Raw genomic sequence first — 14,286 nt, 5'->3', positions numbered from 1 at the left:
CTGGGATCCCATTCACATGTAGGATATATGTCCTTATTTATTCAGTACATCCGATGCGTTTGTAATATAATTAAATGAAATGGTCGCCGTCCTCAGAGTTTTGATTTGCGCGTGTCACTGGCCTCGGCCTCGGCCTCAAATTTGAGGAAGGTGTGGTCTAGGCTCAAGTAGGTTGTGAGGAACTCTGGGAAATCCCGCTTCTGGACCACCTCCAGGAACATTTCTGCTGCTGCCTGTAACCTCTCCCCATCCCTGGAGCAAAGGCAACCAAAGTCAGTATTCATGTATTGTGGCAACCTGAACTTAACATAGTTGAATGAAGTCAACCATCCCTACCATTGTAAAGAAACATGGTCAAAGGTAGCAAAAACTTAAACTTTTTCCCCTCCAGAGTATTTGACAGACACTTAAAATTCTTTATTTAGCATCGTTTGAGCGTCTGGGCTCTACAGCTCATCACTCCTGGTAAACGTAGGCGTCCTTAATGGGCTAGAAATATTGGGGTGATGAGCTTGAATCCCCCCCGTTGCATAGGAGAGCAGAGCCCGACAGGTGGATGCAGGGGAGGTGGAGGGAGCGCAGCAAGCAGGCAGGCAAGAGGGATCGTTTGCTTAAATAGGCTGACCTAGTTGTCAAGTTGTCAAGTTGTCTGACAGAGCTGCTCCACAAGCTATGCCTCATTTCCACATTTTTCTCAATTTAATTTTCACCGTCATGTGAAAGCTTTGGACTTTAATCCACAAAATCGTTTGAATTGTTTTTCACTCTTAAAATACTTGCTGCTCTCTGATGCTTTTCTTTCCCCCATGGAGCATGTACGAAATTTTAAATAGGCTCCACTTTTTACAGATAAGTCTCACAACATCGACAGCCTTTTTACCAGCCCGACCAGTCGCCGCAAAGAAAGTATAAACGGGATCGTTCCGTACCTGAACTGTGGCCTGTTGCTACAATTTCATAACGTTCTTTGTAGACAATAGTTACCTGCCAAACATAACTGCATAACTTTGTAATAAGCTTGTTGCCCCTTTCAAGGGCTATCTAAGTAATTCTTCGAAATCACAACTTCGCGATAAAAGCCACTGCGATGCAATATTTGTTTCATATTAATAACACTATATTTAAAAAAAACTTCATACCGTATACTTTTACCGCTATATCATATATAAAGATAAAACTAACATTAATGCTAAGTTACAATACCACATGAGGAAAAAAAGTATGGTGAATTCAAGATTGTTGCGACTTGTGTTAAAACTCAATTTGACTAAATTAAGTATAGTATTAATTATTTTGTATGCATCTCACCTTACGTAAAGATATGTTTTTTGGTGAAAACAAGGCACAAACCATTAAGATGTACTTCAAGTGGCCCTGAACACTATAGAAGACTGATAGAGAGATATAGAAGTTAGTGCAGAAATGTCACATGACAATTGGCATACAATTATTTTGTACACACTTGTGACTTTTGCTGAGTATTTGTTTCAAAAGATAGCATACAATTTTTGAATGTTTGATACATTTCCATGTATTCGATTTTCACAATTGGGGATCTCTGATGCCAATTCCCTATTTCAGGCCCTGTGTTAAACCGCTGTCCAATACGAATCCATTACCAGCGTTAAAATGTCTTAAAGGGCCGTTGTCTTACCTGAGGGTGTGTACGAGAGCGACCTCTCTCAGCTCCTTCGTGAGCCCCCGAACGAGCTCCGCCACCAGCGCCCTGGTCACCGCCCGGCCGCCTTCCTCCAGGTGCGCCCGGTGGCGGATCCACTGCCACACCTAGAACGTTAACCCACACAACAGCGTAGACCTTTCATTATAACTCCCAAATACCTGGAGGAACCGGGTCTGTGATGTAAAGAATATGACTGGGCCAACTGACAGCTTGGAACTGTACACAAAATGTACACATTTCTCTATTTGTTCTACCTTTTCAGAACCACAATTGCATCACTCGATGAGCTCTATGAGATCTAAATATGGAAAAAAAAAAAAAAGTTGGATTTCTGCTTCTCAACATCCTACAACTGAACACAAAGGCTGCTGAAAATTGTCAATTATTTTGGATGATGGATACTGCAGGGTGAGATATTTTTTTAATTCCCTACCAACCCACCTGCGACCTGGAGATCTCTGCCGTAGCTGAGTCTTCTACCTGGCCTCTGTAGAAGTAATGGCCTTTACCTGTGTGTGTGTGTGTGGGGGGGGGGGGCGTCAAGATACATATTGTAGATTGATAAAGATTTCATAAACTTGGAAATCAGGGGTCGCTCACCGGACAGCCAAGCATTAATGAAGAGGATTCCGACCGCAATGTTGTACTTCAAGCCGTGGAGAGTCACTCCTCCCTTTTGACAGAGGGGAAACAAACCCAATAATACAGTGGTTGCAGCTATGTGGCATTTAATTATTTTATTATCATTTCAATGATTTAATTATGACAGTATTTTATACCACCATTGTTATCATACAGATGGGGATATATACTGTCACAAAGTAAAAATAATTTGTGGTTGGTGGTGGTCTCACTATCCCCACTATCCTGTTAACCACAAAAAAACACGTGTAAGCTGTGCTTATTATTGCATTCTCATCATCATCATCATCATCATCATCATCATCGTTATTATTCTCGAGCTTATTCTGATTGCCCCAGCTGGTATCCTGGCTGAATCTGACAAATTAGAACAGCCTTGCAATTTTGATCTCGCAACACAAGAGTTCATTTCCATGATGTATTTATTTTAAGTGGAATTTTAAACATTTTCACGGAACACCTGGTGAACTCTCACGGGACACTAGTGTGAAGTAGAGTAACTGACCGAGGGCATAGTGAGGAGATCGTCAGGCGTCACAGTGAGATCAAGTCGAAGTTGGTGGAGCTGGTTGTTGCCTTGTGTGTGTAGCTGAAAGAGCTGAAGAGAGAAAAGGTTTTTGGGGGATTGGTATGGCTAACAGTTCAGAACTCTCTAGACCGTGAACCTGGACTACTCACTTTCTGCATAGGTTCTATCAAGTTCAGGTCGTACACCATGAAACCATCCACGCCAGCGTTGATCTCCAGCAATTTCAGTCTAAATTGGGAGTACAATAATGACATCTGACATGTTAAAATTTGCAGTGCATGTTATATGCCGCTTGCATAAATCTGGCCCATGCTAACGTATTTGAGTGCAGGATGACGGCTCCCACCTGGTGACGCTGGCAAGCACTGCTGCGTAGTTAGCGCTGAGTTTGTCCTGAGGAAGCAGCGGGGCGGCCATGCCCCCCGTGGCGAGAGCCCCCCGTCTGTGGCACGTCTGAACCAGCAGATCCATGTAGCTGCGGAGGAAACGCTTCTCCATGTTGACATATTTGCTGCGGTCTGGAAGGAGGAAGGCCTCTCTTTGACCTATGATTCAGAAAAGATTCAAAAGATGTATTTGTCACATACATATTGCGCGGTGCACAGCATTTAGTGAAATGCTTTTTAGGCAAACTCCAGAGACTGGGGCAGACTATTACAAATAGAAAAATAAAAATAGGGATAAAAAAATAGGAATAAAATAAAAATCTATATACAGCATTTAAAAAATATCAACAACTGGAATCAGGACACGGCCTTTGGAGACTCCTGTGTTTAGGGTGAGTTGGGTTAAGGTGTGGCAGCCCACCTTCACCACCTGGGGTCCATCAAGGACCCAGTTGCACAGGGAGGTGAACAGTCCAGATTCTGTGAGCTGGGTGACCAGTCTGGGGGGAACCATGTTATCAAAAGCTGAACTATAGTCAATGAACAGCATTCTTATGATTGGGCGGTCAGTGCCTGACCTCCCTCGTCTTCGGGGCTTCGTGAACCAGGCGCTGTTTATATTCCGGTATGAGGTGGTCATGGTCTGACTTGCCGAACAATGGAAGGGAGGTGGCCTTGTAGCCCTCCCTAACCTGCGTGTAGCAGTGGTCCAATGTCTGTTCTCCTCTGGTGGGACAGAAGATGTGTTGGTGGCAGAACTAGTTTGAGGTTTGTGTTATTGAAGTCCCCAGCCAGGATGAGGTTCTGCATCCTGGCGTCTGGTCTGGTGTCTGTTTAGCCCATCATGAAGCTCTGATGGCTCTTTGTCGGTATCAGCTTGTGGAGGTGCCATGGTGATGACCGAAGTGAACTCACTGGTAAGGTAAAATGGATGACACATCGTCAGATGATCCAGCTGAGGCAAGCAGGAACGTGAGAGGGTTATGATGTTCCTGGGGTCACACCAGCTGTTGTTGACCATGAAACAAACTCCACCACCTTTGAATTTTCCGTACTTAGCTGTTCTATCCATCCGCAAAATGGAGAAGGATTCCAAAGGTTGAATAGTTTGGTCTGGCACCATGGGGGTCAGCCATGTTTCCGTCAAGCAGATGATATGACAGTCTCTCACATCCTGTTGGAATCGAATCCTTACCCTTATGTCGTCCAGTATGTTCTCCAAAGATTGGACATTGGCAAGCAGGACAGAGGGTACGGGTGGACGATGTACCCGAGACCTCAGTCTGTTCTGGACTCCAGCTCGTCCCCCCCCCCCTCTCTTTCTTTGTCCTCGGTGGCGCGTGGCCATTGGCGTTCTGGCGCGCGCCTCGCAGAATCTCCTCCAGCCACGAGGAGGTGGATTAAAAACGTGTGAAAACCGGTACAGAAGTTTTCCGTAATCCAATGTCCATAGGTGTGCTATGGTCGGATGTGCAGAGTGCAGATAAAATTGTTGCACAATAAATAACAAAAACGAACAAAAAAACGCAGTGTCAACGGAGCAGCCCAGAGCAGTATAGAAGCCACTCAAGACTTAAGATAATGTCGAACCAACCTGAGTTTGAGACTAATCTGGGACAGATAAAATCAAGCGTGCTCTTAATGAAGACTAACCCTAACCCTTTGGTGTAAATACTAGGCAAAAGCTGTGTTGCTTCGAGACCTTGCACTTTATAAAGACTCACCAAATTTATTGACAAAGGAAGCAGAGTAGTCCCAGATGCCACAGTTCAGGCCCGCAGAGTGGTCCCGCAGCTCGTAGAGGATCTCCTCCATCTCAAAGGATGCCAGCACGTTCTCAATTAACACCGTGGCCTTGATGCTGCTCTGTGGAAGCCCTAACTGCACATGCAGAATGCAGACACGGGGATTTAATGAGAACATACTTTCTATTTCTGGCACTTTCAGTGTTGTGCCGTGTGGACACCCTGGACACCCTCAGAGCAAGACAAAACCAATTATTTTTGGGGCAGGGCGAGACTGAGGCAAGCCCAAGGCCTAGGCCTATCAAAGTCAAGAGTGAAATCCAAAGCCTCAAGCTGGTGAGTCTGGCTCAAGACCAACGGGGCTTAAAACTTGATTAAAGATTGACCCCATAACAGTTTTTGCGTTTCAGAAAGGTATAAAATACGTTTTGGACCTGATCGGTTTTGAATTAAAATCCATAGTATGCAGCGTCCGGTACAGGGTCCAGTCAGAGTCAGTACAAGGGTCAGAGTCATTTGGGTTTCCCCAAATGAGACACAAACCTTATCTTGTACCCAAACAAATATCCTGTTCCATAGTCTGGCCTCTGCAAAACTCTCCACCTAATGAGCAGAAAGTGGGGGGAGGGAGAAAAGACAGCAGGACGGTGGATGGATGAAAAGAAGAGAGGAAAGGAATGAGTTGAATACATCTTCCATACGACATAATGTATGTGTTGGTGTGTGTGTTTGATTATGTGGTTGGTGTGCTTGTTACTTTAGAGAGATAGAAGAATGGTCCACTCTTATTGTTGAACAGAGTCTTTCCACAGTGGAACATGAGGAGTCCAAAATCGAACAGAGGCCCGGGCACCTCTTTCCCTTTTACCTGGGGGGAAGTGGGTGAGTGATTGTTGTTGATGCGTCTCAAGGTTTACAAATGAGCTTGAAATTTGAATGATAAAATAAATGTATGAACAGAAATGAACAGGGAGTAGCACTAGTCAGTCCAGCTGACTATGTTAACTATTGAGTCCATTAGTGTTATATTGAAATATGGCGTGGTATGGAATAATATGCTGGTATAGCGTAATATATGTATTACAAAATATATCTATCTACAGTATATAGTCAGTATATAGTATAAGTAGTAGTAATAATGATAACTCCCACTAATAGTAATATAGAATTATAAAATGACTTATAAAATATTTAATGAATTACATCAATGTGTAATTAAGTTTTATTGTTTTCTCAGCAGGTCGAAAGTGAACAAAGCAACCACTGCAATAAGTTTTGAGGTGATAGATGATAGATAGTTAGTTAGTTGTCCACTAATTATCCAATGTTAATGGATGCTTACACGATTACAGGATGCTCTCCACTGTGGAGCTGTGCATCATGACAGGCAACATCACTGCCTGGTTTGGGAACTGTACTGCTCAGGACAGGCGGGCCCTGCAGAGGGTGGTGCGTTCAGCTGAACGTACCACTGGAACTACAGTTCCCTCCCGCAGGATCATGAAGGATCCTCACCACCCAAACAACGGACTGTTCCAGCTGCTACGGTCAGGCAAGTGCCTCCACAGTCACACAGCGAGAACAGAGAGACTGAGACGGAGTTTCTTCCCGCAAGCCATTAGAAACTGTCAATGCTGACCTCACCAGGGGTCCTCACTGAGACACACACATAGGCTCCACTACCTTACTGTACTGTATGTAGCATACTGTACCGCATACCGTGTCACTGTTCAGGGTTGTTCGGTGTTATCGTATTGCTGAGCCGTACTGTTGTATACTGTGCTGTATATCTCACACACACTACCTCACTTTATTCACATGCCACTTAAATGCACATATCTGTATATACAAAAATAGCCTATCCCATATACATAAGTATATCCCATATACATAAGTATATCCCATATACAGTACATAAGCGTATTCCCTTTATCTATTCTGTACCCCAACCCTGCATTACCCTTGAGTTCAGATTTTATTTTATTTTATTCTATATATTTTTATTTTATTCTATAGTATTCGACTTACTATTACGTTTTAGGAATCAGTTGGTTTGTCAAGTAGAAATTCTTAGGTAGCTACTGTGTTCAGTCTAGAACATATTGTGTGTAATCACCGGGTGCGTTGCATTGACATTTCACTGCATATATGTATGAAAGTATGTATGTATGTGACGAATAAACCTCCTGAATCTTGATTGAGCCTTTAAATAGCTCAAAAATGGAAACATCCCTGGAGGTGACCTTAAATTGTTCTCCTCTTGCCACTTTGACCAATTCATCACAGTAAGGCTGCCAGAGTAAGAAGTATGAAGAGTGTCTTACCAGCAAGTTGTGCTCCACCATATTCCATGCACGGGGTCGGAGCATTAGCACGGGTGCTTGCGATATCGCTGGGACATCTGTGGATAAAAGAGAAAATATGCAGTGTTATGAGAACGTTGATACAATGGGTTAGAATGATCGTTAAATCCAAAATCCCAAAAACTAACTTACTAGGAAATTGGTTGTGGACCGCTTTGCATACGTTGTGAATGCCTTTAATTTGATTGTTGTATGTCGGGCAGTTCCCATCATCAAAGTCGACCTGCCACCGATCAGAGATGGGGGGGTGGAAAGGAAATCACGAGAAATAAACAATGGAGTGCATCCATATGACCAATGTTAGAAAAAGACACAATCGGAGATAAGCAGTGTTAGTACTTACTAACCCTAGTACCTTTTTAAGGGAATAACCAGTAAAGTCATTAAATTACTTTTCAAAGAGGTAATGACTGACTCAAAGGAATTAATCATTTTCAGTAGAGAGCACAACACTGTCAATAAGATTGACAATTTCTGTACAATGATTCCAAAGGCTTTCTTTCTGGTCAGATTCCCCAAAATGTAATGAATCGCTTGAAGGCTAAACCCAAAACTACTCATAGTGCCTTTAATACTGACCTGAAGGCCTTGTGCCGTGGACCGCAGGGCTCGGACAAAACGCTGAGTATCGCAGGGCGCCAGGTCCCCGACGTCCACGTGTCTCCTCTGTAGCCTCTGGGGAACTGGCAGGACCCTCCAGGTCCGGTCGCTCCTGATGTGGCCTGTGGCATCGGAGAAGCAAGGCAGGCCACCCGATAAGTCCAACTGGACCTTCCTGGACACCCTCAGCTGCAACACCTGAACACCATGGAGACGTGACGCCTCTAAGTAGTGCATGTGCAAGGAACACACTGGGGGGTTGCAAGGTAATGGCCAAACGAGTACTTATTCCAAATCCTTGATATGAATTTACATTTAACTGTGACTAATTAACTAGTGATGCCACATGGTTTACTAGTCAACTAGTTGGATACCTTGGCCTTACTAGTTGACTAGTAACGCCAAGAAGGTGTAACTATTTAACTTGTTAAGCAGTGTCATCAAAAATAGATGTAACTAGTTAACAAGTTATATATTGTTGGCGTAACTAGTGCTTAGACATGTTAGGCTTAAAAACCAACTAGTGTGCTGAAAAGACGACTTGTGACTTTGTTTTCTCAAGCTAGAATTTGGTACAAAGTCTCAAAGCTATCCAGTCTGTACGGACGGGCACCTGAAAAATAGGGATCAACCGAAGTGGCTGATTCGTGGACACTTTTATAAACACTCTTGCCAGAGGCTTCCCAAGTTTGTAGAGAACTCCTAAAGTGTGGCTGCAAAACTGAGCCCCTCTGTTTTTGAAAGTGTAGATGGTGGGTTACCTTGCGCAGCATTATGCCTACATGCTGGAACATGTGAATTGCCACACATGTAACTCACTTCTAGGTTATCTCCCTCAAAGGTGATCTTATACTGTACGTTAGAAGATTTTTATTTCCTAAAGACAAATGTTAGCAACCTTGAGATTGAAATGAGTCCACTTGAATGAAGAATCTTTAATCATGACACAGCACGCCACTACAACATATGCATTCATGCAAACACACACGCCTGGATGGTGGCCGGTGAAATGGCTCCTCTGCATTTAACCCATCCTGGCTTGTCCTTCCACTGGGGGGAGCAGCCAGGAGCAGTAGGCAGCATTGAATGATGGGGACCTGGGTACATATGTCCATTGCTGGTCAGATGATGATCTACATGTTTTTGGTGGGGGTCCTTACTGATGTTACATGGAGGAAACCTCATGTGAGCATGGGGAGAACATGCAAAATCCACACAGAAAGGCCCCTAATTGGGAGATAACCCACTGGAGCATGGTGCCAACAGCGCCCCAGGTGGGAATTGAACCCAGGACCTTCTTGCTGTGAGGCAGCAGTGCAATGCACTGGAATTTCACTTCATGGGGGCGCCCCTTCTAGGATATATTAGAATCATTCATTGAACTGTAACGTCGTTAGAGGGACAGTAAGCCAAGGAAGGTACATCCCCACCCGGTGGCTGGCACAGGAACAGCAGTCCATGATGGCTGCCAACCAAAAGACTACACTTCCCTCACTCCAGGAGGAGGAGCCCAGCTGAGGGGAATATAGACTGATTGCTGGATGAGTCTGGAGGCTTGGAGGCAAGAGAAGCAAGGAGAGAAATGTTTGTCAGAAACAGTTTTGATATAAGAATGCATTAATTCCATTACTCCTGTTTTCTGTTTTGTAAATGCCCAGTCTGGAAGAACCTAAGTTTGTTTTGTGGAATTGAATATCACCTTTTTGAGTTAGAACGCAAGTCTGCGACCTTTTCTTTTATGTTCACCCACCCTGCCAGTTTAAGAGCGAAGATCGCTACCTCCGACGACATTACAATTGTCACGAATCCTAAGCCAAGAAGGTGTCGAAGATAGTAAATCTCAGATGGTTATTTGGAGCAACTGATACATTTTTTTTCAAAATTGAGAACGACTGAAGACACTGTGGAGTAGATAATGAAGATGATAGTGGAGGATAGCCGGGTCCAAGCAGAGACAAACCAGGCACTGTTGGAGGAGCAGAAAAGAGCTAATGCCCTTAAGGCGGAGGAACTCCAGTTGCAGAGACCTGAGGCAAGAACCTCCAGCAGGCATCAGCGCTAAGATAAGAGCGAGTGAGTTCATCCCTGAAATGGGGCCCAGCAATGACATTGAACCCTACCTGCAGGCCTTCGAGGCCACGGCAGTGAGGGAGGGATGGCCAACGGAACAGTGGGTGGGAATCAACGCCCCATTCCTGTAGAGTGAGGCACAGAGGGCCTTTCGGGATTTGGACACCATGGCGGCCAATAATTATGAGGTACTGAAGGGGGAGATTCTGAGTAGAATAGGATGTATGAAGTTTGGCAGGGCACAGCACTTCCATACATGGGACTTTAGTCGTGACCAATCCCCCCAGAGCACAGATGCACGAGCTGATTCACACAGCTAAAAAGTGGCTTGAACCAGAGGTAAATTCGGCAGCAGCTATAGTGGAGAGTATTGTTGTGGATAAATACCTACAGGCCCTACTATATGAGGCAAAGAAGAGTATTAGTCTAAGCTCCCCAGCTACTGCAAGTGCCTTGGTAGAAGCTGTCGAACAGTACCAAACTACCACTGAAATGCTCTGCAAAGGGAGAAGGGAGGCACGGAATGCCCCAGGGCCTCAAGTCAACCCTCGTCCACAAACCCAAAGGCCGGTCCCGCAGTTTGAGCAACAGAGACACTATCGGGGTTACTCAGATACTAGTAGGCCCTTGACCAGAGCTAATAGGCAGTTCTATAGGTGCGGAGAAGAGGGTCATATCGCCTGGCACTGTAGCAAACCAGACGAACCCATGCCTACCACGGAATCCCCAGTCTGGTAGGACCTAAGTTTCTTTTGTGGCCATTTAAAATCTCTTCAACAATTCACTTCCTGTTTAAGATTTTTTGTGAACTCCTTCTAGGATGTCTTGGTCGCCCAAGGGACATGTGTGCCAAATTTCATGTTTTTATGCGGTTCATAAGGTGCCTTGAGTTAACTGCCAAATGTTTAGGCAGCCATTTAAAATTTCTTCAATAACGCACTTCCTGTTTAAGATTTTTTTTTTAGGGGCCCCTTCTAGGATGATTTATTTTCCATCCACCATCTGACGACTTTCGGCAAAGTTCCACCTACTGTACTGCTATTATGAGAGCTCCCTGCCCCAGTAGAGGGCAGAGATGCCTATTGTTTTTCTTCATGAAAAATTGACCAACATGGAACCGACGAACCCATCGACACGATTAATAAGACATGCCGGACATGCCGTCATCTGAATTTGATCCAGATCGGTCCATTTTTGTGGAATACGTTAGTGCAGGGGGAGGAGTGGGGCGCTTTGTGACATCATCCTAAGTTATATGTCCAAGCTTCGTCTCTCGGAAGTCATCAGCATCCAGCCACTTGCGCCCTGTGGACTGCATAGCACTTGCTACGCCTAGACAGACACCTTGAGCCGATGCTGGGTTTAAAGAAAACTCAGTCATGGAAGGAGTTTTCGTACCGCAGGAAGTTCTAAGAACCTTTGGAGGAACTGTCTGCATTTGGGGCAGAAATTTGTGGAAAAACTCATAATTTCATTCGTTTCAGGAGTGGGCCGCTTTGTGACGACATCATCCGTAGTTATCTGTGGCAGTTTCTCCTCCCACACGCCACCCAAGTGGCGTTTCAGGGCCCTCAGGCACAGAGATGCAGAAGACGGAGGGTTGTTGTGAACCCTGGAATTAGTCAGGAACAGACAGACATTTGTCATGACTGGGCTCCTATCCTGATTGTGTGTTAGGATGGGGGGTTTCAACCTGTTGCTTGTTGGACCAACGAATGAACAACAGTTATGCAGCGACTTTGACCCAATCACATAGATCCAGGTCAGGTGTGGCTGCTCAAACCACACCAACCCCACACCACATCTAAGTCCAAGCTTAGTTTTTCAGAAGTCATTCCCCTCCAGCCCCTTACGACATCTTGACAGACAGCTTCAGCCTGCGCTGCATTTAAAGGGAACTTGGAAAACAAACTTGTGCTGCGTTTTACAAAAACGTGACATGAACAGCCAATCGTACAGAGCAGAGAAACAACCATGTTACAGGAACAGCCAATCGTACAGCAGGAGCACCGGCGCTTCCTCCGCTCTATCCCCGGCCGGGCAGCGCGCAAAGGGGATGAGACGAGGCGGGTCTTCCTCAAACTCCTCCCAACCCAAGCCCGGCATGGCCCCCTTCCCCTCAAAAGGAGACCGACTATAGAAAGATTCCACAATTTTCAGTGAAGTCTGGTCTGACACAGTCGGACAGAGTCCCTCGGTCTGTCCAAGCGTCCCCGGGTAATCACAGAGTGCAGATTCGGGAACCTTGGAACCCTGTAATACGTACCTAACGCCACCAAACCTGACCCCATGTATTGCTGCCTGCAGCTATATTTATTATTATTACACACAGACACAAAATGAATGACTGACGTTTACAAATAGAAAGAACTCTATACTGTCTGAGCCGAGGGTCTTACCTCATCGACCTCAGCGTCAAACTCCGACATCAGTTCGCAGAGGAAGCGGAGGGCGTTGGTCGTGAAGAGGGCACCATACTCTTCCTCCAGGCCCCGGGGAGAGGGAGACAGCTCAAATTCTACAGGGACCTGAGCTCAGAAACAGATTGACATGTGTGGCAATGTGCAAGTACACAACCACGTAGCAAGGAAATAGAAAGATGGTTTCAGAAAGTAATGAGTTACAACTACTCTCATTTCAGTACTCGGGTATGTTTCACCTGTAATGTGATGGTTTACTTTTACTTGAGTTCATTTCTTACAAAATATTTGCACTTTAATAGTTACAGTAGTTTCACATTATAGATGAAATATATGATTATATACAGTTTTTCACACCCACAATGCTTTGTGCACTGTTAAAAACACAATACAAACAAAAAGTGCAATAAGAGCTGGAAAGAAAAGCTTTTCAAACAATAGCAACTCATTTCCTGAACTTCCAAAAAAAACATTTTATCCAATTATTTTATATCTGGACAGCAATAAAACGCAAAGTTGCCTCATGATAACATCAGGAAAATAACCGGTAAACCATTGAGTCGCTCTGCCACTGACAACTCTCTGAGTCTCTGGATAAAGGTCCTGTCTTGTGGAGAAAATACAAAAGTCTCTACTCTCTGCTGTGTATGTCCTACATATTTACAAGAGCATGCTAGACTTCATACTTCATACTTTCACACTGGCTGTCTGGATGCTTCCCAAGTGTCCCCAGCAGCTTTAAGTTCTGTAGTGACAAAACAACAGCCATCCCGCCATCTCCTCCCTAATCCTGCGGTAGCCTTCTTGTCTTCCAAATGGTATTTTAATGGCTATACACTATTTTCCAAGAGAGTATTTTGAGCAATTTGATCACACATTGCGTTTCCCTACATTTTTTAGCATCCTGGTACCCATAGGAACCGGCAGAATACACATTCTAAGATCCCATTTATTCCACCTATCATTTGATGTTCCCACTTGTACTGATGAGTCTATTTGCACGGTTCCTTGTCCTCTATCCACCAGATCCAACATCCCAATGTTAGTGGCCAACCAGCCCCCCCCTTCCACTCCCAGCATCCTCTGACCCATCTGTATACACCCCCGAAAATACGACCCTCATCTGTTTCACATCTCTAGTTCAAAATTCAAAGTTAAAAACATCACGTCAAGAAAATATCATTATTTCCATAAAAGGTGAATCAGAGGTTTTCGCCATAAACTTCTTATTTTGACGAAATTGTCGTTATTCACACGAAAGACGATATAGTTATATACAGCCCCCCACCCCACACACACCAAAGAAAGTCTTATCATACAGCACAAAGTAAGTGTGCACTCAAACGCATCAAAGCGTTATCACTGTTGCCCATCGTATTACATGTAATTACAGTTTGTGTAATAACCTTATGGGTTAAAGCTATATGTGATAAATTCATGTGTGTGGGAGTACTTACAGACATGTTGATGGCCACTCTATTTTCATCTAATAGATATGGACTTTGGTTGTGGGCTACTTTTGTCACTGTTTAACCAGAAAAATGTTTGTTTGGATTAGGAGTTTAAAGTGCATCCTGCAATACTTATTGATACCAATTGGAGCCATTTACTCTCCTTTAAATATGTTGCATATGGTCCTAATTTAATAAATAAGAAAAATTTGTTGGCTTAGAGGACTAGTTGAAATATTTATTTTCTAACTCAGTGGGATGATTGTCTTTTATCATAGTGCAAAGTACAAATCATAATACAATATCAGGGATTTTTGCTTTAGGCCATTTCTAAATATGAAATCTCAAACACAGCATAGCAGCACCCGAATAACAAATAAATTACAATAAATAATATTT

General features: G+C 44.1%; 1 protein-coding gene across 1 annotated transcript; it reads right to left on the bottom strand.

The window, feature by feature from the left end:
* Positions 1–92: 92 nt before the first annotated feature.
* On the bottom strand, positions 93–13,899 carry ugl (ureidoglycolate lyase; the record flags this gene model as incomplete). Its single annotated transcript, XM_080007692.1, has 15 exons — positions 93–252; positions 1,655–1,785; positions 2,123–2,190; positions 2,282–2,354; positions 2,829–2,921; positions 3,002–3,080; positions 3,199–3,397; positions 4,963–5,119; positions 5,527–5,586; positions 5,741–5,851; positions 7,308–7,384; positions 7,479–7,569; positions 7,926–8,144; positions 12,416–12,544; positions 13,894–13,899. 15 exons carry the CDS (start codon positions 13,897–13,899, stop codon positions 93–95), a joined length of 1,653 nt encoding a protein of 550 aa, XP_079863818.1.
* Positions 13,900–14,286: the final 387 nt, after the last annotated feature.

Source organism: Zeus faber (genome assembly GCF_960531495.2).
Source record: "Zeus faber genome assembly, chromosome: 10".
Classification (NCBI taxonomy): domain Eukaryota; kingdom Metazoa; phylum Chordata; class Actinopteri; order Zeiformes; family Zeidae; genus Zeus; species Zeus faber.
Note: the sequence above shows the minus strand (reverse complement) of the source record. Positions and strands in the feature narration are given on the sequence as shown.